This window comes from Calypte anna, chromosome 1 (genome assembly GCF_003957555.1).
Source record: "Calypte anna isolate BGI_N300 chromosome 1, bCalAnn1_v1.p, whole genome shotgun sequence".
NCBI classification, from domain to species: domain Eukaryota; kingdom Metazoa; phylum Chordata; class Aves; order Apodiformes; family Trochilidae; genus Calypte; species Calypte anna.
The window spans coordinates 81,934,532-81,958,264 of record NC_044244.1 but is presented as its reverse complement, the minus strand read 5'-3'; the positions used below and the strand labels follow the sequence as shown (position 1 = coordinate 81,958,264).

Genomic DNA, 23,733 nt, shown 5'->3' with positions numbered 1-23,733 from the left:
TTATTTAGGAGCTTGGGTGTCCATGGAGCATGCCCTGATCTCCTTCCTTCCTGCTCTGGAGCTCAGGCCTCTGGGTCTCTAAACAAGGACTTGGTTTACAATGCAGACATTGGTTCAGTTTTACATGAGCGTAGATTTGGGTCCATGCTGAATTGCCAAATGTAGATGTACTCTATCTTTAAGACTGGTGCCTTCAGTGATGCAGAAAGGAGGAGTGCTGAGTGCTTCTTTCCAACCTGGTGTTTCCCTGGTGATGGTACTTTCCTCTGTTGTCCCCTTTGGGACTTCTATGACCTTGAAATAACCCATACTACTGCAGTCTGCCTCCAAAAATCCATTTAGATGATAGTGATTTTAGATTAGAGCAGGGCAGCTCTATGCCCTCCACTCCTTAACTTTTCTTTGACCACTTCCTGCAGCGTTTGTGTACATGTTCTGCAAGGCTAGTGTGTTTCAGCCTGTTTTCCAAGCTGGCATGAAAGCAGAGGCTGGCAGAGAACATGAGCTAGTGCTGCTGGATGGTGTCCAGCACTGGCTCTGAGCAAGTGGCTGAGAAAAGGAGCTATAGAGGCTGTCTTAATGTTGGCCAGGGATTTGCATGGGCTGGAACTGTAGGCAGCTAGAGGAGGAGGTATGTTCTGACTGTGAGCTTCATGCCTTTATTTCTGAAGTGGAGCATATGCTTTACTCTTCACTTTGTGTGTCAAACTTGATATTTTTATATCCAAATCAGAGTTGTTAGAAAAGTACTTTGGCTTCACTGTATAAAAATGCTTTAGAATGCTTATTTGAAGAAAGAGAGTACTGAATACTAAAAAGCACTTGCTTCACAGGAAGGAGAGGAAATTCTCAATCCAAATTTCTGTTTTTCATGTCGGAGTCTGTAATACAGATAATTACAAGAGGTTTATTTATCATTGATAAGAAGATTCCAGCCTGTTTCCCAAGGACCTTGTTGGAATATCTTCAGTTGAACCTTATTTCAATGAAATGTAATGGCTTGTGAAATCGAGCTAATTCTGGTGGGATCTTGAGGGAGAAACTTGGGACAGGTTCTAAACTGAACCTGTTCAGGTTCATTGTTCTAAACTGAAATTCTTTGATACAAGATTATTCCAGATATTTTCTGCTGTTTGGTTTGGTTTTTTTCTGAAGAGCATTTAAAAAAAACCCTGTTTTTTGCTACTGCAACTTAAAGTTCTCCACAGAAATACCTTTATGTCTTACAACTTTTTAAAAATTAAGTTTTTGAGTTCTCTTTCTGCTTGAGAAGGAAGCCTAACTTAAAACCTCTTCACCAAAAATGGTATTTTTGTCTTATTTCTAATTATATAACCTGATGTTAACAACATAGTTCCCAGTAATGTAATTGCAACAACTTTGGCTGTGGATTTTGTAGGCTGTTTTCCAAGCCATACTCCAGTGTGATTTGATGTTAGTACTTATACAGTAAAAGCTCAAGTACCAGACTTCTTTTCTTGCCCTCAAAAGGCCCTCACCTCCTGGTGAGGTACAGGAGATGTCTGGGCCCTTTGTGAATAGGATTCCAATTCAGCTGAGTTTGTCACACTGTGGGGTATACAGTTGTGATCCAGGATTTCTTGATTTGTAGTCAACCAGAACTGCTTTTCTGAAAAGCAGGGTCTTACCATGTGTCAGATCAATGATGGCTCAATGAGATTTTCCATAGTGAAGCTAGCAAGGTCTGTACTACCCCTGAGATGCTGTGACACAGTTTTTTTAATGTACTAAGCTCAGTCTTTAAAATAAATAGGAGCAGTCTCCCTTAAGGAAGCACTGAATTCACAAACTGAGTGTGAATTGGGAGGGGTGCATCCAGTATTTCAGCAGCTTTCCATAATGAAGTAGTTCTGAAGAGTTTCTTCCTACATGGATTTTGGGAAATTGCTGGTGCTAGTGATAAATAGTAGTCTGTCTGGCATTTTTACTGTCTGCCTGTGCATCTGTGAGAACTTGCTCATTACCTGTATTTTAATAGCTCTTCCTTGAAATTTTACACTCTGTATTTCCAACAGAAGAAGAAAGACACAGTTGAACTACATTCTTTATGGATGGTGTTCTGCCTATATACAGATGCCATGGAGAACTGCAATTGGTTGTTTTCTTCTCAGTCACTAAGAAATGTTAAAATCTGTTTCTCCTTCAGCCTCTGCAAATAAGAGGGGGGCTGGGCCACGGAAGGGTATGTAATGACCCCTGTGCACATCCCTGTGCCTGCCAGTGGCCCGCTAGAAGAGTGCCCTGTGCTTATGAGACTCCCCTCTCCAAAGAAGTTCAGGGTGAATCATAGAATTGGCTGGGTTGGAAGGGACCTCAGAGATCATCAAGTCCAGCCCTTGATCCACTACTGCCGCAGTTACCAGGCCATGGCACTGACTGCCACATCCAGTCTCTTTTTAAATATCTCCAGGGACAAGGAATCCACTACTTCTCTGGGCAGCCCATTCCAGTGCCTGATCACCCTCTCTGTAAAGAAATTCTTTCTAATATCCAACCTAAACCTCCCCTGGCACAACTTAAGACCGTGCCCTCTTGTCTTGCTCAGAGTTGCCTGGGAAAAGAGCCCAACTCCCCCCCCCCCCCCCCCCCCCCCCGGCTCCAACCTCCTTTCAGGGAGCTGTAGAGAGTGATGAGGTCTCCCCTGAGCCGCCTCTTCTCCAGGCTGAACACCCCCAGCTCCCTCAGCCTCTCTTCATAGGATCTGTGCTCAAGTCCCTTCACCAGCCTAGTTGCCCTCCTTTGGACCTGCTCCAAGTAAAGCATTATACTTAAAAGCTCCTTAAACTTTTCCTCCTCCCACTGTGGCTTTGAGTTTGTTTCCATTTCCTTGAGAGCATGGGAACTTTTGGAAAGCAGGCTCCTAGGGAATACTCTGGCAATGGTTGCTTGGGTTTTTTTATTGGTTTGCATGCCTCATATGACCTGTGAATTAAATACAGCTGTGTCCATCATCAGGTGTGATCAAATAGCTCCTTTATAAACAAAGAACAAAAGTGGACACTGTACACATCCAGTCCCAAGGTGCACAGTGTACTGCACACAGCACAGTAAGTCACCCTGAGTAAGTGGGGTTGGCTGGGAGTGATTCTTCCCATGTGCAAGTTTAATGTTTTTGTGCTTCAAGAGAAAGATAAGAACAGTAAGCTACTGCTGGTGAAGCTTGAGAGTACTCAATAACTGAAGTTACTACTAACATTAATTTTTTTAATGTGATTTTTGTCAAGGCACTGTTAGTGAAAATATGTCGCTGTAAGAGTGGATCTGGACTGTTTGCTTGTGACAGGGTAAACAGAACAAGACTGCTTTCAAAATACGCCCACATGCTTATTTTCAGAAGAAATGGAAAACTGTGCCCTAGAGCTGTGAAAAGAGAAGGGAACCTGGTAGTCATGTGGGTCCACTGATTCTATGCCTAAAAGCAAGTGTGAGTCAAATTGATGTGTGTTTGCAGTGACTCCTGCAGTGCCATGTCTAGCTTCCAAGAAGCACAATGAAAATAGGAGAGGATCTTTAAGCTCCCTTCCAGCCCAAACCATTCGCTGGTTCAGAAGAGTAATGAGAATAAGTCTGAAAAAAGGTCTTTTTGTTGATAGACCTGAGAAGTTTAATGCCAATTCAAAAAGAAAATATGGGATAATTTGCTCACAATTCAAAAGTAGTTCACTTTGTGAACTAAAATAAAATTGAACTCCTCGCTAATGATGTGTTGTTGTTCTGGAGGCTTTTTTCTTTATCTTTCATAATTTAAAGAGTGGGAAACAATGCATTCTTTGGTATAAATGCAACAGTTTTTGCTAGGATATTTAATGTTCAATTTAATGGAATAGTAGTGCAGGACAAAAGTGCTTTCATCCCAGCCTTCCTAGTATCTCCAGATTTGTTACTGACCATGTCTAGGAACTTCATAGGAAAGTACAGGTCACACTCTCCTGTCTTTGGGGAAAAGTGGATCTGTTGGTCTTCTAAGGGCGGTGTAGAGGTAGTGGCATGGATTTGCTTGCTTGCAGACAGAGAAGCAAAGCCATGCATCTCATTGGTCATATTTTGGTGGCTAAATGAGGCTTCTGAGCATAAAAATTGAGTTGGTCAGGAAGCTTTCTTTTAGATTTGTTTGTTTGATTGATTGATTGATTCTGGAACCCTAAGCATTTGGTGAGAAATGATGCCATGACTGAAGCTCAGTGTGAGGCGTGTATGCATCTTTTAAAATGAGGTGACATCAGAGTTATGATACTCTAATGGTGAGGTCAGCTTGCCTGTGTTCTCAGCTGTTTTTATTCGTGGCTGAAATGTCAAAATTATAGAATTCATATTTTCAGGTAAGGTGGTTTATGTGGTGTCTTAAAACCAGGGGAGAACAGTAACAAAGCAAACACAAAATTATTACTGTCGTTTGCCAATGTTAAAGAATGTGCACACTGTTCTGAAGTTGACTCTTTGTCATAGTGCTTAGTGATGTGTGCAATCAAATAATTTCTTAATGATCAGCATTTTTGCTGTGCTCTTAGGAGAAGGTGTATCTTAATTTTTTTCCACAGTTTGCTAAATGGCTCAAATTACTTGTCATGTCCACTTTGAAGTTGTATATGTTTCTTAACTGATTTCTATCATATAAGTAACTCAGCTTAGTCCTTTTTAATTTAACATTTTTTTGTAGAACATGACTTTATAAAGTTTGACTCTGGTCCATTTCAACAGGATATGAGAGTCGCTTGATTATGTGTCTTCAGGTAGTATCTGGTTCTTGCATAACTTTCTTCTGTAAAACTTTCTGGATGAGGCTGAAGAGGTTTTTCTGCTTGTGCTATTTTCCAGTTTTCTGGTATATTTTGTGGCTTCAGATAAAGAATGCCAGTATGTTGTTGGCTGAACTTAATAATTTTCTTGGTGATTAAATATAGCTTAATTTTCTTAGTGATTAAATATAGCATACCCATAAATGCCTAAGATTATCCTCAGGCAAAGTGTTTGCCTGGTAACTTATTATTAAGCTCAGAAATGAGCATGTGTTAAAAATGAGTTGCTATTTTCATCTCTTAAACATTATACTGCAGCCTAATGTATGTCTTTCTTCTTTTAATATTTGAGAGTAAGTTTTGTAAGCCAGAGGTGGAAACCTGCCTCAGATGCTGGCATGTCTTGTATGTTATCGTAGTGATTGAGAGATTCTGTATTCATAGAAATGTCTTATTTCCCTCACTTTAAGCAACTTGATAGTGCCAATAGTGTCAGTATTGTTCCTGTTGTTTCTCAAGTCCATTGAGTGATCTCCTAATCATCAAGCCACATACTGAGTGTGTAATAGAGATCTAAATGAGCTAGCTCTCATAAAAAGTAAGGCAAAAAATGACGTTAAAAAGCTTCAGTGTGCTCACTTTTTTTCCTGTTCGTTAGGTAAAGATTCAAAGATGTCTCTTACTAAATGTCATAAGAGCTCAGCAGAAATTTACAATTAATAAGAGGATTTCTCATAACCTGTTTTTCACTGTGAGAAAGAACAATTTTAAATGCCAGTAAGGGTTTCTCAGACAAGCTATAGCATGTTTTATGCTCTAAAGAAATTCCATTTCTATGTAAAATTCAGGATATCTTGAATTTAGATTCTTGAAGCTGTTGAACTGTGTGACTCAGGCACCAAAAATGAATGCCTGTGATACTTTAATATTCCTACTCTCGTTCTGATTCCTTTTGTCCTATAACCACAGAACTGCTTAAATTCACTGTAGTGCTTACATCTGTATACAGCATGTTTGAGAAAGTGCTTCTTGCCTTAAAAGCATAGCTTTGTAAATCAGGCTTCAAGACTGCCAACTTTTGCTGTCATGGCAATTCTTTTTCCCCCACTACTCCTCACAAGCTCAGACTTCATTCTATTGAGATACAACTCTGTGACTGTAGAATCCCTGGAACTGTAAGTGCCAACTTCACAGATGCAAATTAGCTTTTCGTTCTTCTCCATGTCTCTTTCCAGAGTATTTGCAAAAACCTGAATTTCTTAAAAGCAGTGCAGTCACTGGGTACCTGTGATAGATGATGAGTTATAAGCATGCGTTTCGGGGTACAAGGTAGCAAGGCCAAAAAACCATAGCCCATCTACTTTAGTAGATGACCTGCTTTCCAAGAATGTTACCTTCATAATATCAGAAATAGCTGAAATATAACTGGAGGCATGAAGCTTAGACAACATGTCTAACATGTTGCCCTGTTACTTGCATCTAAAGCTTTCATGCTTACTGTTCTTAGAAATTGAGGGATCGATGTATCTTTGCCTCCCTCCCTCTCTGCCTTTTACATTGCAATGCTCAGAACACTAGTGGACAGCAAATATGTACTCATCTGTGGTCAGACACAAAGGCTTTCTTTTATTGATGGTAATAGAAGGTAACAGTAGCATCTTTTTAAAAAGACTGGACTGGATTGGGGCAATTTTACCCTCCTCTTTGTTATATGCACTTAGGTGTTCTTGTGTCCAAAGAGCTTGATTCTCAAGTACAGGTAGATGGCAGACCATCATAGTGTGTGTGTGTGTGTGTGTGTAGGGTGGTGTTCAGGGGACTTCTGAACTCCAAGAACCTGAATCTCTTCTGTGGAAAAAAAGTAAAATTTTAGAAGCTTGATGAGGTTGGCTAAGTTTTTGCACTTATTTACCTTGAGCTGAAGGTAAGTCTGTCTTCATCCTGGGATTGTTTTGTCAACAAGCACAGATATAATGAAAGGGTGGTGACCAACTAACATGTTACAGGAGTGTGCTAAAACTTCTTTTTTTGGTAAACAAGCTTCAAGGTCAAAAAGTGGTTCTTTGCCTTTTCTTCACCCACCCTAGATATAAATGGTCACTGATATTACAGTAGAGATTAGTTTAATGGTGAATGTCAAGTTTTGGAGTAATAGACATTCTCAAGGAGAGAATAATGGCCACATGCTTAATGTTTAGAAAGGTTATAAAAAATGTTAGAGGCTTTTATAGTATATTTATACCTGGTTTTGGTAACATTTAAAAGTAATTTCTTCCTGTGTTAGCTATGGTTCAGCTGTCCCCTTACACTACATTTAGTTAGGATGGCCCCTAAAATAAGTGACTGACATCTGTTAGGAAAAACACATGACCTTGTTATTACTGCAAAATGAAAAATAGAGCTTTTACAGCAGAATTGGTTTTGGAGAACATGCTGAAGTTCTTTATCTGAATTGGAGATATTGTTTAATTAATGTGAATTGGATATTTGTTTAATCTTGATGGACTTGAACTCCTTGTTCTTAGAATCTGTTGTGAGTTTACTGCCTAATTTGAATCTTAAGTAAACCAGTGATATAGAACTGGTGTAAACCAGTGATGTAGAACTGTAGAACTGGAAAGGACAGTGATCTTTTAAAATATGGGGTGGGATGTAGAACAGGTCAGGAAATCAAGAGGTAATAGTGATGCTGCTATTTGTGTTTACTGAAGGAAACCTTGGCCCTTATTCCTATAGGTCTGTTTATAGCAACTGGCAAAAAATCCGCTTGTACTGTAGCTTTCCCAAAGTGATACTCCAATTGGTGTTCTAGGTTGTGTTTGTGTCCAGCTAGTGGCCTGCATAAGGACTTGATCTGCTCAGTTGCCCCCAGTGTTGGGGCCTTGCTGCCTCTTCATTTAGTCTGTGTTAGAAGGCTTAGCCCTGCTGGAAGGGACTCCCATGTCCTTGTGAGTGGAGCAGATTGCCATCGTACAACTTCAATGCCTTATGATTGGCATCTGGCCTGATACAGGGAACAGTTTGTCTCACACTATCCCAAATACTAAACACACTCTTACATAAGCCAGCATAAAGTTACAGTGGTGGCCGCATTTAGATACCACTTATTCTTTATTTCTCTTTTGATGTTAATCTGGTTTTCAGGATAAAATTGCACATCCAGTATGAAGACAGTTGATGTCTGAAAATAAATCTGTTTGCTTAACTTTTTACTATTCTTTGTTGCAGCTCTCAAGTTCCACTTACAAATATAGGAGTGAGGAGTTCAAGAGACAGTTTTCTCATCTGCCAGACTCAGAGAGACTCATAGTAGGTAAGGTGTAACTACACTAACAGTACTTGTCTTCTGGCTAATAACTCCAGATTGCAGTAGTGGCAAGGTACTTTATTATGTCAGATTCTAACAATAGCTGGTAACTTCCTATCCTACTGTCTCTGAACTAGCATCAAATATCTTCAAGGAGAGTCAGGTTCTCTCCTTTACTGCCTGTTGTGTTTAAAAAAGAGAAAGATTCCTTTTGAGGGTTGAGAAATGAGGGAAAGGATACAGATTCCTCCAGTTCATCCAGGTGTGGGATGGGAGCCTCTTAATGTCTTCCTGCTACTTCTTGGTGGGTTTTTAGACAAAAGCCTTGTCGAGAGGAATGAAGATGTGACTGTCTGACAGTTGTTAGCTGACAAGCTGGAAAGAAAAATCAGTATACAGGTCAGGGTGAGCATTGAGCACATAAACTCAATATATGTGCATTCATGGGCTTGTGTGGTATAAGTCTGGGAAGAACAGAGGTAAAGTTAATCACTTATTCTATGTTCTTTCTGTCATGGACATCCAACTCAGTACATCTTGCAGTGTCATAACCATTTATTTTCTATCCTGTGAGTGCCCAAGTACTCTCTTACTTTGAAGGGTCAACCAGTTATGACTTGAGTCAGTTGCCATAGATGCTGGGGAAGGGAATGATTCCATTGTTGTACTGGCTTAGAACTTGAATGCAATTGTAAGGGATACTGCTTCAGTGGTCCTGTTAAATAGGTGTATCATCCTTAGCAGATGCTTTTCACTTGCCTCCTGGAACTTAATCTAGCCCCTTGCCCTAGGCATCTTGGTTAATATGACTCCTGTGATTGAGTGACACAGTGAGTACTTGCAATTTGAAACTATTTTGAGAGGCAAATGCCAGCTATGTGGTATGAGGACATAAAATTCAGTATTTAGGTGTGTAATTCCTGTCGGTCATCAAAGGAGATCATTGGAAAACACAAGCCAATCTTCATTTTATCCTGACTTAAAATGCTGTGCACAGTGCTGTGCACTGAGGTAAAATGCTGATTTATTTGTCAAATAAATATGAGCAAATAAAAATGCTCTATGCCCCATGCTGGTCTATGCAATTGTATTTACTGCCCAGGGTAGCGCTGAGCATGAAATGTAATATCTGGAGCCATGCTGTGCAGTTGTGGGTTCTGGGTTCACTCATTCCTTGAGCAGAGGTTTTCCACAGCTCAGCATACAAGAATGACATGGATGTAGGCATAGAAGTAACTCTCAGCTGGAAGATTAGAGGTGGTAAGAAGTGCAAAGGGTGTGAGAAGACACAATGAGGTGGCAGAGAATGTCAGGCTCTGGTGCATAACTTCTTGACACTGAAATGTTCTTATTTTGAGCTCTAATTCCCTGCTATGCTCCACTGTAAAATCAAAAAGAGGCAAGTGTATAATCCTAACTCCTTTGTATGCAATTACACACCTTTTATCACTTTTATCACTCTTTTATCACTTGCTTTGCAGGTGAGCTTGCCTGGGCTGCCTGATCATTGTGTAACAAACACACTGTCCAAGAATTTGGTGGTGTTTTTATTCAAATGTAGCACTGTGATTCCTTGAAGTTCATCTCCCATCTTACGCAACCTTTCAGGAAGACAATGTTGGGAGGCTGTCAGTTTATCCTTGTAGCATGCAGAGTTCTTTCCAGGTTAATGGAGAAGAAATGCACTTGCATGCAAACAGTTAAATCCCCTTGTCCTTGTTTAGCCTCAGAAGGAGGCAGTTATCCCCTGAAATGTCTTCTGCATATTAATAATACTTGAGTTCAATACAGAAGCAAAAGAGAAAAAGATATTACTTCAAAGCATTGTTATGATGTTTCATATTATACAGTATTGATATAGAAACCTGTGGAGCCACTCAGGTGCAATTTCAATGAACAGACTGCCTAGGACTTGAATAAAGATTTATTAATGAGCTTATATCAACAACGTACAACCTGCTTTGTCAGAAGTAAAATCAATACTTTTTATAAGTTTTTTACCCCACTAAAAGCAGTGCTTCTTTGAAAGGACTTTTTGCATCATCCAGACAAAGAGTTCTCTCCTTTGCTTGATGCAGAGGAACTTGTCACAGGCTTTACATTGCTCAAAGAAGCAATTTCCTTGGTGGTGTTCATTAAAAGATTTGCAACTTTGGTTCTTAACAGCTTTAAATAAGCTTTAAAAACAGCTTTAAAAAAACAAGCAACTATTCTACTCTAATGAGCACTGTATATGAAGATTATATTAAATATAATCTCATGAAACAGAGATGACTTAGGCTTTTGAAATGTTTAAAGGAGTATAACTAGCTTTAATTTGTCTGAAAATGTTTACAAGCAGCATTCTAAGTTACTATATCTGAAAACTTAGAAGAAGAAATGCTAATCTTTCCCCAAACAGATTTAATATTCTCTTTTCTGTATATAGGTTGTAGTGGTGTTTATCATAATTTGCCCAGTGCTCAGCTATTTGTAGGTCTGAATCATTCTTCTTCCCCTAGACATAAAGTCAAACTTCTTGATAATGCTTCCCTCAAGTCCTTAACTTCAAACTCCGGCGGTTTTTCCTCTCGGGGCTCTACCAGAGGTTTGTTGACTGACTTATCTTTAAGCAGGCACTTAGTATTTACTGGTCTGGATTGTTTTAAGTTTATGTAATATGCAGTTTTATCTTCAAGGGCTTGTACACCTGCCTCATGCTTTTTGCAAGAAACATTATTTCCACTTGATTGTTTGAGGGAAAAACTCAAGAGAAAAAAAACCAACAACCATAAAATCTTCTCTAGATGCAGGCTTTCATTGAAATTACAGTGGTAAGAGACTCTTGAACCTCTTGGTACTTGAATAAGAATTGTATCCATCTTGTTGTACACAAAATCAAAACTCTGGCTCAGACAATACCAGGTACAATACTTTTCAAAATACCAAAACTCTTTAATACTTCTGAAGTTGAGGTCATTAAATCCTGTATGAATACATTCTGGATATTTTCTATACATACAGTAGTATTTTTTAGCTTGGAGTTTCCAAAAGGTGTCTGTCTTAAATTGCTAGCAGCTGTACTTCTGAAAATGACTTCTGTTTCAGTCTACAGGCTCTGAAATTTATAAAAGTTGTCTCAGAGAGGTTTTCAAAAAGTACAGCTAAATCCTCTGCTCTTAATTAGCAGGTATCTAATGATAGGTAATTGCATTCCAGACAAAATCTGCTTCTCAGTTGGGACATTTCATATGGAGGCAGTATCATAATAAAAATGGCACTCAGCTTCTGAAAATATACCCTGCCTGAAGAACTGGATAGCTTCAAGCTGCCTTTTAGTACAGATAGTACTAGCTGCAGATAGTTTTAGCTACTGGTAAGATACGTTTAGTGGAAAATTACCTTACTACAACATACAAAGTACTGTTATGTAGTAGTTAACAGTATAGTCTGTTATATAGTTGTGTATTCTGTTGTTTAGGTGCTTTATGAACTTTATGAATACTTTCCCCCTGTACTCCTGATTTTGCCTGATTACCTCTTTTTTGAAAATAATGGGATAATGCACAGGGAGTCAATGAATGGGGGGCCATCACAGATACTTCCATCAACTCTGGCTGTGGGGTGTTCTCAGAAAGATGGTCTGGATGTGAACCAGCACAAATCTGGCTTCACAGACTTTTGAAGAGTGAAAGAAATAGCTTTTTGTTTGTATTGTGATACCCTTAACTCATTTTAAGTTAACAGGTTTGAGTCAGCTGAGCTACAGTAAGTGAGTAAACTTGCTCTTGCTCTCTATACACAGATTATGCCTGTGCACTCCAGAAGGATATCCTGCTGCAAGGACGCTTGTATCTCTCTGAAAACTGGCTCTGTTTCCACAGCAACATTTTCCGATGGGAGACCACAGTAAGATCTCTTTAGCTCACTTGAATACCACCTCTCCTTTGTCCTGTACTATCAGGGTATTAGAGTCCCTCAAACAGATCATAAGCTGTCAGTCTCATGCTGGTGATGTTGTGCTCAGAAGAGCGAACCTGGGTTGCTGAGTGGAAATGCTGGTTGGTCCATAAAATGAGAATGGCATGCAGACCTCTGAATGCTAAAGTAAGCCTGTTCAGTCAATCATTCAACATAAGAAGGAGTTCAGGAGTTAAGCAAAAGCTGATCTGTGTTTCTGTGTAACAATTTCTCTCTCACTAAGGAGGATTGCTCTATAAAGGGATGTATCGTTCTCCTGTAATACCAGGAGCATGACACAGTACATGATGTTACCTTATTCAAGAACTCTTCAGCTTTGAACTTTACTTGGTGTAGTCTCATGTGTCAATATCAGCGTCTAAGAATAGCTGGAGAAAATCTACAATTGGCCACTCTTAAGTTCTTACATTGGGGACTGTAGATTTTGAACAGCATAAGCAAAAGTAGCTATTTGTGACGTGTTAGCCCTCTGTCAGATTGGGTTAATGAGTTAGAATGAGCTTCATTCAAGTGGCTGTTGCATCTGCCATAGAAATAGCAGGAGGCAGGGAAGGTAACCTAGTTAATAGGTGATGGAGGATGTATCAGTGTTCTGCAGTTGTGAGACTGCTCATAACTTAGTACCTTAAATTCTAATATGCGTGTTCTGAAGTACACGGCACAGACAACAAATAGCTTGTGTACTTGTAGAAATGCAATAGAAATGCATGTAAAAATGCAATAACTGAAAACAAAACTTGGTTTCATCAGATGCATTTGGTGATTGAATGTTCTATATTGTAGACTTGAGATTAGAAAAAAGTTCCAATCAAACTGACACCCTGAATATATAAACTATTCAAAGAGTGATTTTTCAGCAGAAACAGCTGATGCTATCAGAGTGTATCTTGAGTGATATGTTACAGCAATCTGAGCTCATCAGCTACAGTGGTAGAGCTAAGTTTTGGATCCTCCTTAGCAGGCTGTGTTGATGCAGAGAGAAGGTGCACACACACACAAATATGCAAGATCCAACTGTATGTTCTTTCTTTGTATAAGCTGAATGGCAGTACAGCCTTACCTTCAAGGCAATGGGATAGGCTGAGTAGGAGTGTCTTGCCTCAGCCAGTCAGACCATGCTTTTCTAAGCAAGCATTTCAAGTACTAATATACAAGGCAAACAAATTTTAGTAGGAGAATTTGTTGCAATGTGTGGACTGAAAATAAACCTCTGAAAATGAATTGCATTGATAACTTCATAACAGATAAAAATAGTGTTATCTATGTCCTGCCTTAAGTGTAGCATACCAGTGGGGTTTGGCTTTCAGATCTGTGGTTTGTATGTGGTTGGGATTGTGCCCTTAATCTTGAAGTGTTTCTGGAGGAGTGGTCAGACAGAACAACTTGCTTCCTTAGTTCTACTAGGAAAGAAGAGATTACTCTTAAGTCATCTGAACTTGCTTTTACTTTGGAATGCCTGCTGTTAAGATTAGCAAGTGGATACAGTAATTGCCTTTATGTCAAATGAACTGCATCCCAGTGTTTGGGGTTAGTTCTGAATTCCTCTTTTATGTTCGGTGACTTTGCAAATTTTTAGTCTTAACAGTTGTTTTTAATGTATCGTATTAAATCTTTTCCTGCTTAGATTTCTATTGCCTTGAAGGATATCACTTTTATGACAAAGGAGAAGACTGCTCGGCTCATTCCAAATGCCATACAAATAGCAACAAAAGGAGAAAAGGTAAAAACCTTTATCTGAAATATGTTTTTTAAATTATAATGTCTAGGGCAGAGAACTTGTGGGTTTAAATTTGTATAAGTAAGTGCTCTGTCAAATCTTTAAATGCAATTTGGATTAGAAAAAGGACTTGGTGGCTTTGTCCTTGTGTGTATTGGCTTAATTCAATTTCAGTTTGATTGCAGAATCCTCTAGAAGTGTTGATACAGTAACCATAAAGGATGTAGTTGTCCTATTGATTCTTAAAGGAAAACCATTTAAAAATTGACAGATCAGGGCAAGAACTAAGAATGTGCAGCCTTGAGACTGCAGAAACACCAAACTCACTGGATTTGAAATGCCCCTGGAAGAGAATTGCTGAAAACAAAAAGGACTGTGATGTCATGGGGTTTGAGTCATGGAGAAATCTACCCTTAGAATATGCAATTGTATGTGCTGGGAGGTGTAGTTTTTGGGTGTGTATTTGGAAAAACTGAAAAGCATCATGCTTCGTATTCTTATGTGCAACACGCTTCATAGTACTTCTTCTGTAAATGCCTTGCGAATAATAATTCTGGCTAAATACAGAAAAAAGCTTTGCCAGTTTGCTGGAGCTGTTCTTTGTGAAGGAGCTCTGGTTACTCATTTGTCTGCTCCCTCTCAGTTTATTCAATGTTAACTTTCATCATCAAGGAAAACAAACCTCTCTGCTAAATAAACTTTCAAATGGGAAAGATTTTAATGCTGCAAATGATGTATATAATTTGATCTCCTATTTGAATTAATTTCACATTTTCTCATGAAAAAAAAAGATTGGTAACAGGAATACATGGCAGGAGAAGGCTGTGGCTTGTAAGAAATAGGCATGTCACAGAAACCACAGAGTGTTAGGGGTTGGAAGGGACCTCAAGAGATCAAGTCCAACCCTCCTGCCAGAGCAGGACCACCTCGTGTAGGTCACACAGGAACACGTCCAGATGGGTTTTGAATGTCTCCAGAGAAGGAGACTCCACAACTTCACTGGGCAGCCTGTGCCAGTGCTCTGTCACTTTCACAGTGAAAAAGCTTTTCCTCATGCTTACATGGAACCTCCAATGTTCCAACTTGCATTCATTACCCCTTGTCCTATCACTGGACATCACAGAGAAGAGCCTGGCTCCATCCTTCTGACATTTTCCATTTACATATTTGTAAACATTAATGAGGTTGCCCCTCAGTGTTCTCCAAGCTACAGAGACCCAGCTCCCTCAGCCTTTCCTCATACAGGAGATGTTCCACTCCCTGAATCATCTTTGTGGCTCTGTGCTGGACTCTATCTCAGGCAGTTCCCTGTGTTTGAACTGGGGGCATCTTGAGCTCCCTTTCCTTCCACAGTCTTAGCCCATGGGATTCCTGCAAGTAGATCCTTAGAGAGTACAAAATTAGGTCTGTGGAAGTTCAGGGTTGTAATCCTGAACTTCTCCTTCTTCCTGCTCTTCTTCCTTGTAAAATACTAAATTACACCATGTCATGGTTACCCAGGTTGTTCCAAACCTTAATGTCCCCAACCAGACCTTCTTTATTCATTAATACAAGGTTGAGCAGTGCACTTCTCCTCAATGGTTCCTCTACTGCCTGCATCAGAAAGTTATAATTGATGCACTGTAAGAGCCTTTTGGACTGAATATGCCAGGCTGTGTGGGCTTCCCAACAAATGTCAGGGTGATTGAAGTCACCCGTAAGTACTAAGGAGTGTGATCTAGAGGCTACTTCTAATTGAAGACCTCATCAACATCTTCTTGGGTTGGGGGTCGATAGTAGCCACCCACAACAGCTCCACTCCCACTTACATGTCCTTTAGTTCTTGCCCACAAGCTTTCAACCTCTTCTACCTCCCCTCTCCCCCTGGACAGAGCTTGGTACATTCCAGCTACTCTTACACATAAAGACCATCTCTTAATTGTTCCCCTTCCTAATAAGTGGGAGAAAGATTTAATTGTGCATATCAGTGAATAAGAGCTCTTCCTTTTTGCCAAAGGTACATAATATTGCAATTGAATGCCCAGAAGAGCAGGTGTCTTTGTATACTGTGTGAATATTGGGGAAGTAAGTCATACATATTCAAAGTGATAAAAAGCGTGGAGTGTAAGGAATGTGAGCTCAGGTTGGTTGAATGTGATAGCATGCCATTGATGAAAACCTTAGAATATTCAAGATACAAAGAAGCATTCTGGGGTTTTTGAACATATCTAGAAGTGAACTTTTTGCACCTTATTTTTCCTGCAGTTTTTCTTCACATCATTCAGTGCAAGAGACAGAAGCTACCTCAGTATCTTTCGCTTATGGCAGAATGTGTTGCTGGATAAGGTAAGTTTGTAAGTTTGAGACTAAGGAGCAAAATAATCTTTTTCTAAAGTAAGCAGATGTGTCTTTAGAGGATAAGAGACTTTCCTTTAGAAGTTTTATTTTCCTTTCTGACACAGAATTCTAATTCCTCTGTGTACTTTAGATCCCAGATAAATTTCTCATACTGCTATGTACAACTTTGCTGTCAGTGGAGCATTCTGTCTTTGAAGATAAGTTGCATGCTTCTCTTCACTACCAGCTGAAGCAGCTATTATTAAAGTGACACAGATTTGCTTCACATTTTCTATGGCTCATTTGTGGTCAAAAAGATGAGGCTTTTTCAGTACAACTCCCCTGTTGTACTCCCCTGCTTTTAATACAACTCCCCTGACCTTGGATACATGCAACAAAGGCAGTCTATGATATGGAAGTGCATTTTAGCATTTTAGCATTTTAGCAACTTCTGCCAGTTAGCTTGATTTATATTGCAATTTGTGGGCTCTTAAGCTAATCTTCTTTCTAAAAATGTACTGACACTTTTGCAGAACAGCACTGTAAGTAATGCAGTTTTTGTAAACCAATTCCTTCCTGTTTATGTCTCATTTAAATATTTCAATATAGCTACAACTGACATGGAAATATCCCTATATAACTCTGCACTACAGTGGTCCCCAAAGGCTTAAAGCTGTCCCACTACTTATGTATTACACACACAAGTTTGTGGGGGTTTTTTTTGTTAGATTAATTTTAGGGCAGACTAGTGGCACTTTTCATCAAACAAAAGCTGAAAATTAAGGTAAGTGCCATTTAAGGGCAAACTAATGTTTCCTGTAAATCTCTTACCCTTATATGAAATACTATTTACCTGTAACTTTATAACTATCCTTCTTGAGTCCAGTAGTAGCACTGCAGAAAAGACAAAGAACTATGCCATCTTTTGACTGGAATGTGCAGCTTGTTTTCTTTTGTTAAGCAGGTTGTCAGGAATGGTAATTATTCAGTTTGTTAGTTTGTGGTGTTGAGGGTGAATTTATAGGCATTTAAGGAAACAAACCTATCCAAGGGGCTGGAACAAAGGCAAGAAGCTTTTTGCTGTTCAGTATCAGTTTTTCCTGTGTGTTTCTACTCTTTAGCACAGGAATGAGTGTCACATTAGGATTGATTTTTTCACTTTGAACAGTAACTAAAGGATAGATACGAAAATAGAAGGCATGGACTGCATATAAGATGAGGTGAAGTTAGCAGGTTTTGGAGACCAGTGTATTTGAGAATTCTCCTTAGTCTTTCTATCTAATCTTGTAATTAGCTTACAGACACCCTTGTGAATTACATTGGAAGAGAATCCTGTTAGGTGAATTTCTGCTTGGAGTTCTCGGTTGCAAAATAGAACATTGTCAGGAGGTGTATTTGGTTCTTGCAAATCTGGATGTTCAGAACTTCTTGTTGAAACAAGGTAAATAATGTTTCTGTTGAGCTCCAGCTTCTGGAATGCAGTAGGCTTCTCTGCTAGAGTGTGTTAGTCATCTGTCAGCCTCTTCATGGTTCTTTGCACCTTAACCAAAGTATATAAAACTATAGAGGGGCACTGAGGAGTTTAAAGTAGAAACTGAAGTTGCTGGTGCTGGATCCACTGACTGATACAGGAACAGTTGTCCTCTGACCTGTGGCTGAAAGAAAGCCCTTGGTGCATCCCAACAGTTTTGCTGCTTTCTCCCTACCACCCCATGGCAAGATCAGTATACATTTGAAAGAGATGTTGATACAAATCTGGGAGGACTGTCTGAGTCACCTGAAGGCTGTGTGACCATTCAGCAGGAATTTGGGCAGACTGCAGAGCTGGGCCAAGAGGAACCTAATGAGGTTCAACCAGAACAAGTGCAGAGTTCTGCACTTGGGAAGGAATAGAAGAATGCACCAGTACAGGTGAGGAGGTGATCTGCTAGAGAGCAGCCCCATGGAGAAGGACCTTGGAGTCCTGGTGGACAACAATTTATCCATGGGACAGCAATGTACCCTTCTGGCCAAGAAGGCAAATGGTAATCTGGGGTGCATTGAGAGGGTGTCCAGTAAATTGAGGGAGGTTCTTCCCCCCCTACCCTGCCCTGATGAGACCTCACCTGGAGTATTGCATCCAGTTCTGGGCTCCCCAGTTCAAGAAGGACAGGGATTTACTCGAGAGAATACAGTGGAGGGCTATGAGGATGTTAAGGGACTGGAACACCTGCATTATGAGGAAAGGCTGAGAGACCTGGGGCTTTTTAATATGAAGAGAAGACTGAGAGGGGATCCACTTAATCTGTATAAATATATGAGGGCTGAGTGTCAAGAAGGAAGGGACAATCTCTTCTCACTTGTGCCCTGTGATAGGACAAGGGGCAGTGGATTCAAGATAGAACACAGGCAGCTTCACTTCAACATGAGGAATAATTTCTTTACTGTAAGGGTTACAGAGCCCTGGAACAGGCTCTCCAGAGACCTTGTGGAGTCTCCTTCCCTGGAGACTTCCAAGACCCATCTGGATGCATTTCTGAGTGACCTGCCCTAGTTTTGGTTCTGCTCTGGCAGAGGGGTTGGACTTGATGATATTCAGAGATCCCTTCCAACCCCTGACATTCTGTGATTCTGTGATATTTATTTATGTCTGAGGGTCCTGCATGATATTTAGCGCCTTGATTATGTGAAGCCTGCTGTTTCTCTGCTCTAGTGGTCAAATGGATCCCATCAGAATTTTTAAGAATTCTGACAAGAAACCAAATCTCACTCTGGAACAAATTCCAAAAGGAGATGGTTTTAATGTCGCCTCTGCAGATAGCTAAATATTTTAAAGTCTATGTATAACTTAATTGTTATCTAGAGTGCATCTGCTAGACCTGGAGATGGCATTCAGTTGTTAAATTATGAAAGTAATGGACTGCATATGGATGCTGGTGTCATCAGAGTTATAACTACAAATGCAGAAGTACCATTAGCTGGTTTGCACCATCTGATGGTGAATAACTCTCAAGTTGCAGGATTTGGATCCAAGGGACTGGAATGGCATTTGCTTCAAATCACATTTGTGTGGAGGATATTTTCAGTCATTGGCTCTGGGCTTCCTGGGCATAGATTTTAAGTTATGAGTTCTCAGCTCTGATGGGTGACCTGCCTGCTTTACCTGATACACCTCAAGCTTTCACCGCCTGTGGAACTTCTCAGTAGGGTCAGCAAACCCTTTCCCAGATCTCCATCTTGTGGCCATTCTTCCTTATACTTTTCAAGTATCACGTCCTTGACAGTTGAACTAATCATCTTCTGTCAAGTTTGCCTTTCTGTTAGAAATGGGGAGCATTGTGTAAGAAAAACAGTAAATTGTTATATGCTATTCTGTGTGTAAGCTTACTTCAGCCATCAAGAAGCTCTCCCTCAACTTTGTCACTGACCTGATAGGGCTCCTTGTCCCCTTAGCTGAGTTTGTATTTCTCTACCTCAGATTCTCACTCAGTTCTTGCTCAAAGTGCAGTACAGTGCAGTTGGCAGCCTTCAACTTCGATTTATCTGGGAATTGTTTGGTACCTTCCACTCATGATGATCTTTTCTACGGCTATTTTTTAAAATGTCCATGTAAAGACTTTTTTTTCTTTCAAGGAAAATTCCACTTTATTTTTTTAGTATTATTATTTTTTCCATTTCTATTGCAAAATGTGCTCAGACTGAGTCTCTGAGGCTTTTTACCTTGCTGTTGTTTTCTCAGTGCTTCAGGTTGAGGAGGAAGCATCATGGAAAATAAGGAATTGTTAATGTAGGTCCGGAGGAGACATGACACCAGTCTTGATAAAACAGATAGCTGCTTCCACATCCACTGAGGCTTTCAATAATACATCAGTTTATAAAATCAACCAAAATTCCAGTTTTGCAACAGGCTTTCCAGATGAGTAAAGCAAGTGTACTGTTGGCTGCTATTAGCAGTAAGAGTATTGCCATTTATACTCTTTGCTTTATTTTCCTAAAGCTTACAGGTGTCAAGTATCCCTCCACTTTAAGGGCAAAGGAGCAAATTAAAATCTAATTAGGCAGGTCATTCAAATCCCAAGCAAACACAGTGCTCCTTATTTCTAATGGAACAAGATCTTAACTTAATCGGTTTCAGTTCCCATGAGTCCTCTTCCTTGGAGCTGGATTTATTTTCCTATTGTTCTTCTTATGCTTTGCTGGGTAGAGATTTGCACCTGCCTCCAGAGACACTTTAGCAGGTAAGTCTAGAGGTGGGAGAAGGGACCTGAATTTCTGATGAGCTTTTCTGATGAGCTGAACTTCTGGTGGCAAACATCTACCATGGTAGCAGTTCTGCCTTCACTGGCAGCTTCTCGGGGAAGGCTGTGTAAAAAAGGTGTTTAAATGCACCTTTGTACACAATAGGGGCTGTTTTAGAGATAAAAGAGAGCTTATCTTCATATTTGGGCAGTTAGAGGGGGAGATGGATGTTTTTTCCTTGTTGACGAGTGATCAGATGGAATTCCACAGCAGAGTTGCCTTGTGAGAGCGGTGGTGTGGTGGGGGATTGTCTCTGGTGTAAACCTGTACAGTGTGTCTTGTTCTTATTTCTGCATCTCTCTATAAGGGGTGAAAAAACAACAGCTTTGCTTATGTCGGTGATGTTCTGTACTATTGCTTATGCAGTGCCACCACTTTGTCTCGCATGAAACAAAGTACTGGTGTCTCATGCTCCTGGTTGAAAAGGCAGAGTTGTCCCAGCTACTTCTTTGTAGCCTTTGTGATTTTTATACAAAGAGGACTGAGGAAAAACCTAGCATGCATAGACCATCACCTTGAGTGTGCAAAGTAATTCATGCTTAGATTCAGCCTTTCAAGCTTCAGAGCTTCTCAAACCATCCTCTCAGAAGCAGAAGGCTGACCCAGAAAATTCGTGCCCTCTTTTGCTGTCAGAAATAATCCTTTTCTGATACAATAAACCAAGACTGGTTTGATCTTGGGCTGTGACCATTAACAGCTTACTATTCCTAGCTGAGCTAGGAATAATTGAGCAGAGTGCAAGAATCCTGTTTTAGAAGCAGAAGTTGGTAACATGGACTTCACAAAACCACAGGAATCAGCTTTATGGGTTCCTAAAATGCATAGCTTCGTTTCTCTGCTCTCCTCAAGCCATTGAGCTCATTGTACCAGGGCAGTCTGATTTGCCTACAGCCTGGTGCAGAACGTGCTAGTGAATTTAATAAGCAACACTGTCTATTTCCCACTTAATTTCTTGTAAGTGGAAATTAAGGCACTGGCAGTATTGAGGAAGGGAAGTGGAAGTGGCTTTGTCTTTAATTTCTGGTTGAAAGGTGTGCTTTCACCTCAGTCATATTTGGAAACCATGTAATGCCTGCTCTTGTTTTGAGCCACTTAATGAAAACAGCTGCAGGTACTTGGTTGTGGTTATGAGTTTCCTGCTCCGAAGTACAGCATGCCTGGGGTGGGGAGCCGGGTAGCAAGGCAGCTGTATGGCGATGAATGTGTGTTTAGCAGCACTCCATTGCTTGGTTAGAACGAACTCCCGATGGCAGAGGGAGGCTGGCGTTCGCTCTTGTGACCCTTGCTTTACATGTGTGTGTTTTGCGCTTTAATGTTTACTTTGCCCTGGGTACGATTAAATACCTTGAAACTGATCTCTACCAATAGGATACTGGTGCCAGCCGCTTTCTGAAAAGCCTGAAACCTTGTTGCGTTGGGAAAAAAATACCCGAGGGAGAAAAAAAAAAAACAAAACAAAAAACCAAGAAAACCCCAACACAAAATAAACCCAATCGTCTTGGAGGAGGAGAGGGGGGGAACACAGAGAACAGCCGTGCCCTAAACCAGACTGGGTTTGCCTTGATCCTCGCACTCTTTCCCTCTTTGGGGGGCAGCGTCTCCCTTGCCATGCAGTTCGGGGGTCCCGCGGCGAGGGCGCAGAACAACACGCGTGGGTGCCTTGTCAGGGCGGGCAGGCGCTGCGGTGCTGCCCACTCGGTCCGGCGTCGCCCCCGTCGGAGCGGGCACTGCTGCGGCCCCTGTCCCGGCCCTACCGGCGAGGGAACGGCCCCGGCCCGGCCCCACCGCCCAGCAGGAAGCGGGATCGCGGCGGTACCGGGCGAGGCCGCGGGTGTCCCGGGAGCGGCGGTGCCCGGCGAGGGGCCGGGAGGCGGGAAGAGCCAGGTCAGTGTCGGAGTGGGGGGGTAGCGCCGAACGGAGGGTGATTATGGGCGCCCATTTACATTCCTGCCTGTGGGTCACAGCTCTTTAAAGTCAGTCTAAAATTGCGGGTAGTTTAATACTTAACAGGTGCGGCAAGGAGGTTGTAGAGGATAATTTAAAAGCTTTTTAAATAATGCATGACTATTTAATGTGATTGTTTCATGCAAATAGTAAGCCATGCTTGCGTTACTGTCTCCTTAGCACCGTTCTGTTCCCTTGATCAATATGGATTGTGGCTGAGGCACATTCTCCAGGGTAGCGTCACTTCTAAGATCGCTGGTCTTGCTCTGAGCTCTGCTAAATCCCAGAACCTTACTTCTTTACCTTACTTCGGATTTGTTTTGTTTTTTCTTTTTTTTTTTTAATGTAGCCTTTTACAGCTGAAGTGGACTTTGAAACTAGTCGCTTACTTTGCTGATATGATTTTGTCATACTGCTTTCACTTCCTGACTTTCCTGATGGTCTGAGAGAGCTTATATACAGCCGAATAGCTATGAGAAATCATGGAGCAGGGCAGAGACATAGAGGAGAGTAGCTAGTGATGAGCCAAGGTAACGCTGTTCCTGAGCAAAAGCAACTATTTTATGTAAAGGGAGTTCTGGTGTTGTCCAAAGTGAGGACCTACTGTCCTACTTTAGCAAAGTGGACCCATGGCTGATCTAGACGCTATTGTCTGTGGAGACTGAAATGTTAGCCTGTCACGTTTTGTAAAGCACTCTGAGCATCCTCAGGAAAGAGGCATGTATCTATTAAGCAGTTTGTCCAAGATCAAAGAGGGACTTCCTTGCTCTCTGCTGGTTACTGGTCTTGTGCTGTATCAAGTGAAATTCAAGAGGCAGCTACCTTGAAGATACCTCTCAAAACACTGGAGACACCTGAAGAAGCACATACCGCTGCAACTGTGTGTTTTCTTGAAATAACAATTTCTCTCATGTCTGCTGTTACTGGTTCAACAGGTGTGGGCTGGTAGCATGGAGTAGATTGGAGTACATTCCCCAAAATGCTGAAATCCAATCTTGAAATGTGATACCTAGGGCTTTCAGTCCTTGTCAGAATTGAGGTTAAAGGCTGTGGTGTAACACAAACTTCTTACTGCTTTACCTCCTGTGCCTTACTCTCCCATACTGTAGTTCTTCACTAGTTTTTTTTTTCTTTCAGAGGCTGACCAAGCAGGAATTCTGGCAGCTGGTGCACCAAAGCTATGGCTCTGAGCTGGGCCTGAACAGTGAGGAGATGGAGAGCTTCCATTCGTCGTCTGAGGACAATGGGCAGTCTCGGTAAGGAGAGGCTGTAAAAGCTTACTGAAGTGCTCAGGGAGAAGCAGTGTCCTCTTTCTTAGAAATTCTTCCTCCAAAGGGTGGCTGTAGCCTTACCAGGAGGTTTAAGCCTAGAGTAAAAGGGTGGGAAGAACTGGGCTGCATTAACTGAGCAGGCATAAAAACTTGGTTGTGTTAATTGCCGGAAATAGTAGGAGT

At 40.9% G+C, this 23,733-nt stretch overlaps 1 protein-coding gene across 3 annotated transcripts in view; it reads left to right on the top strand.

The window, feature by feature from the left end:
- Positions 1-23,733, top strand: part of GRAMD1C (GRAM domain containing 1C) — a 55,798-nt gene that overhangs the window by 10,790 nt on the left and 21,275 nt on the right. For all 3 annotated transcript variants that reach the window (XR_003988987.1, XM_030469488.1, XM_030469487.1), the window contains exons 3-7: positions 7,986-8,070; positions 11,849-11,952; positions 13,649-13,744; positions 15,986-16,066; positions 23,417-23,535. Coding sequence is in view for 2 of the 3 variants with exons in the window: in XM_030469488.1 (XP_030325348.1) it covers positions 7,986-8,070; positions 11,849-11,952; positions 13,649-13,744; positions 15,986-16,066; positions 23,417-23,535 (485 nt within the window). In the remaining variant the exon portion in view is untranslated. The remainder of the gene's footprint in view (positions 1-7,985; positions 8,071-11,848; positions 11,953-13,648; positions 13,745-15,985; positions 16,067-23,416; positions 23,536-23,733) is intronic.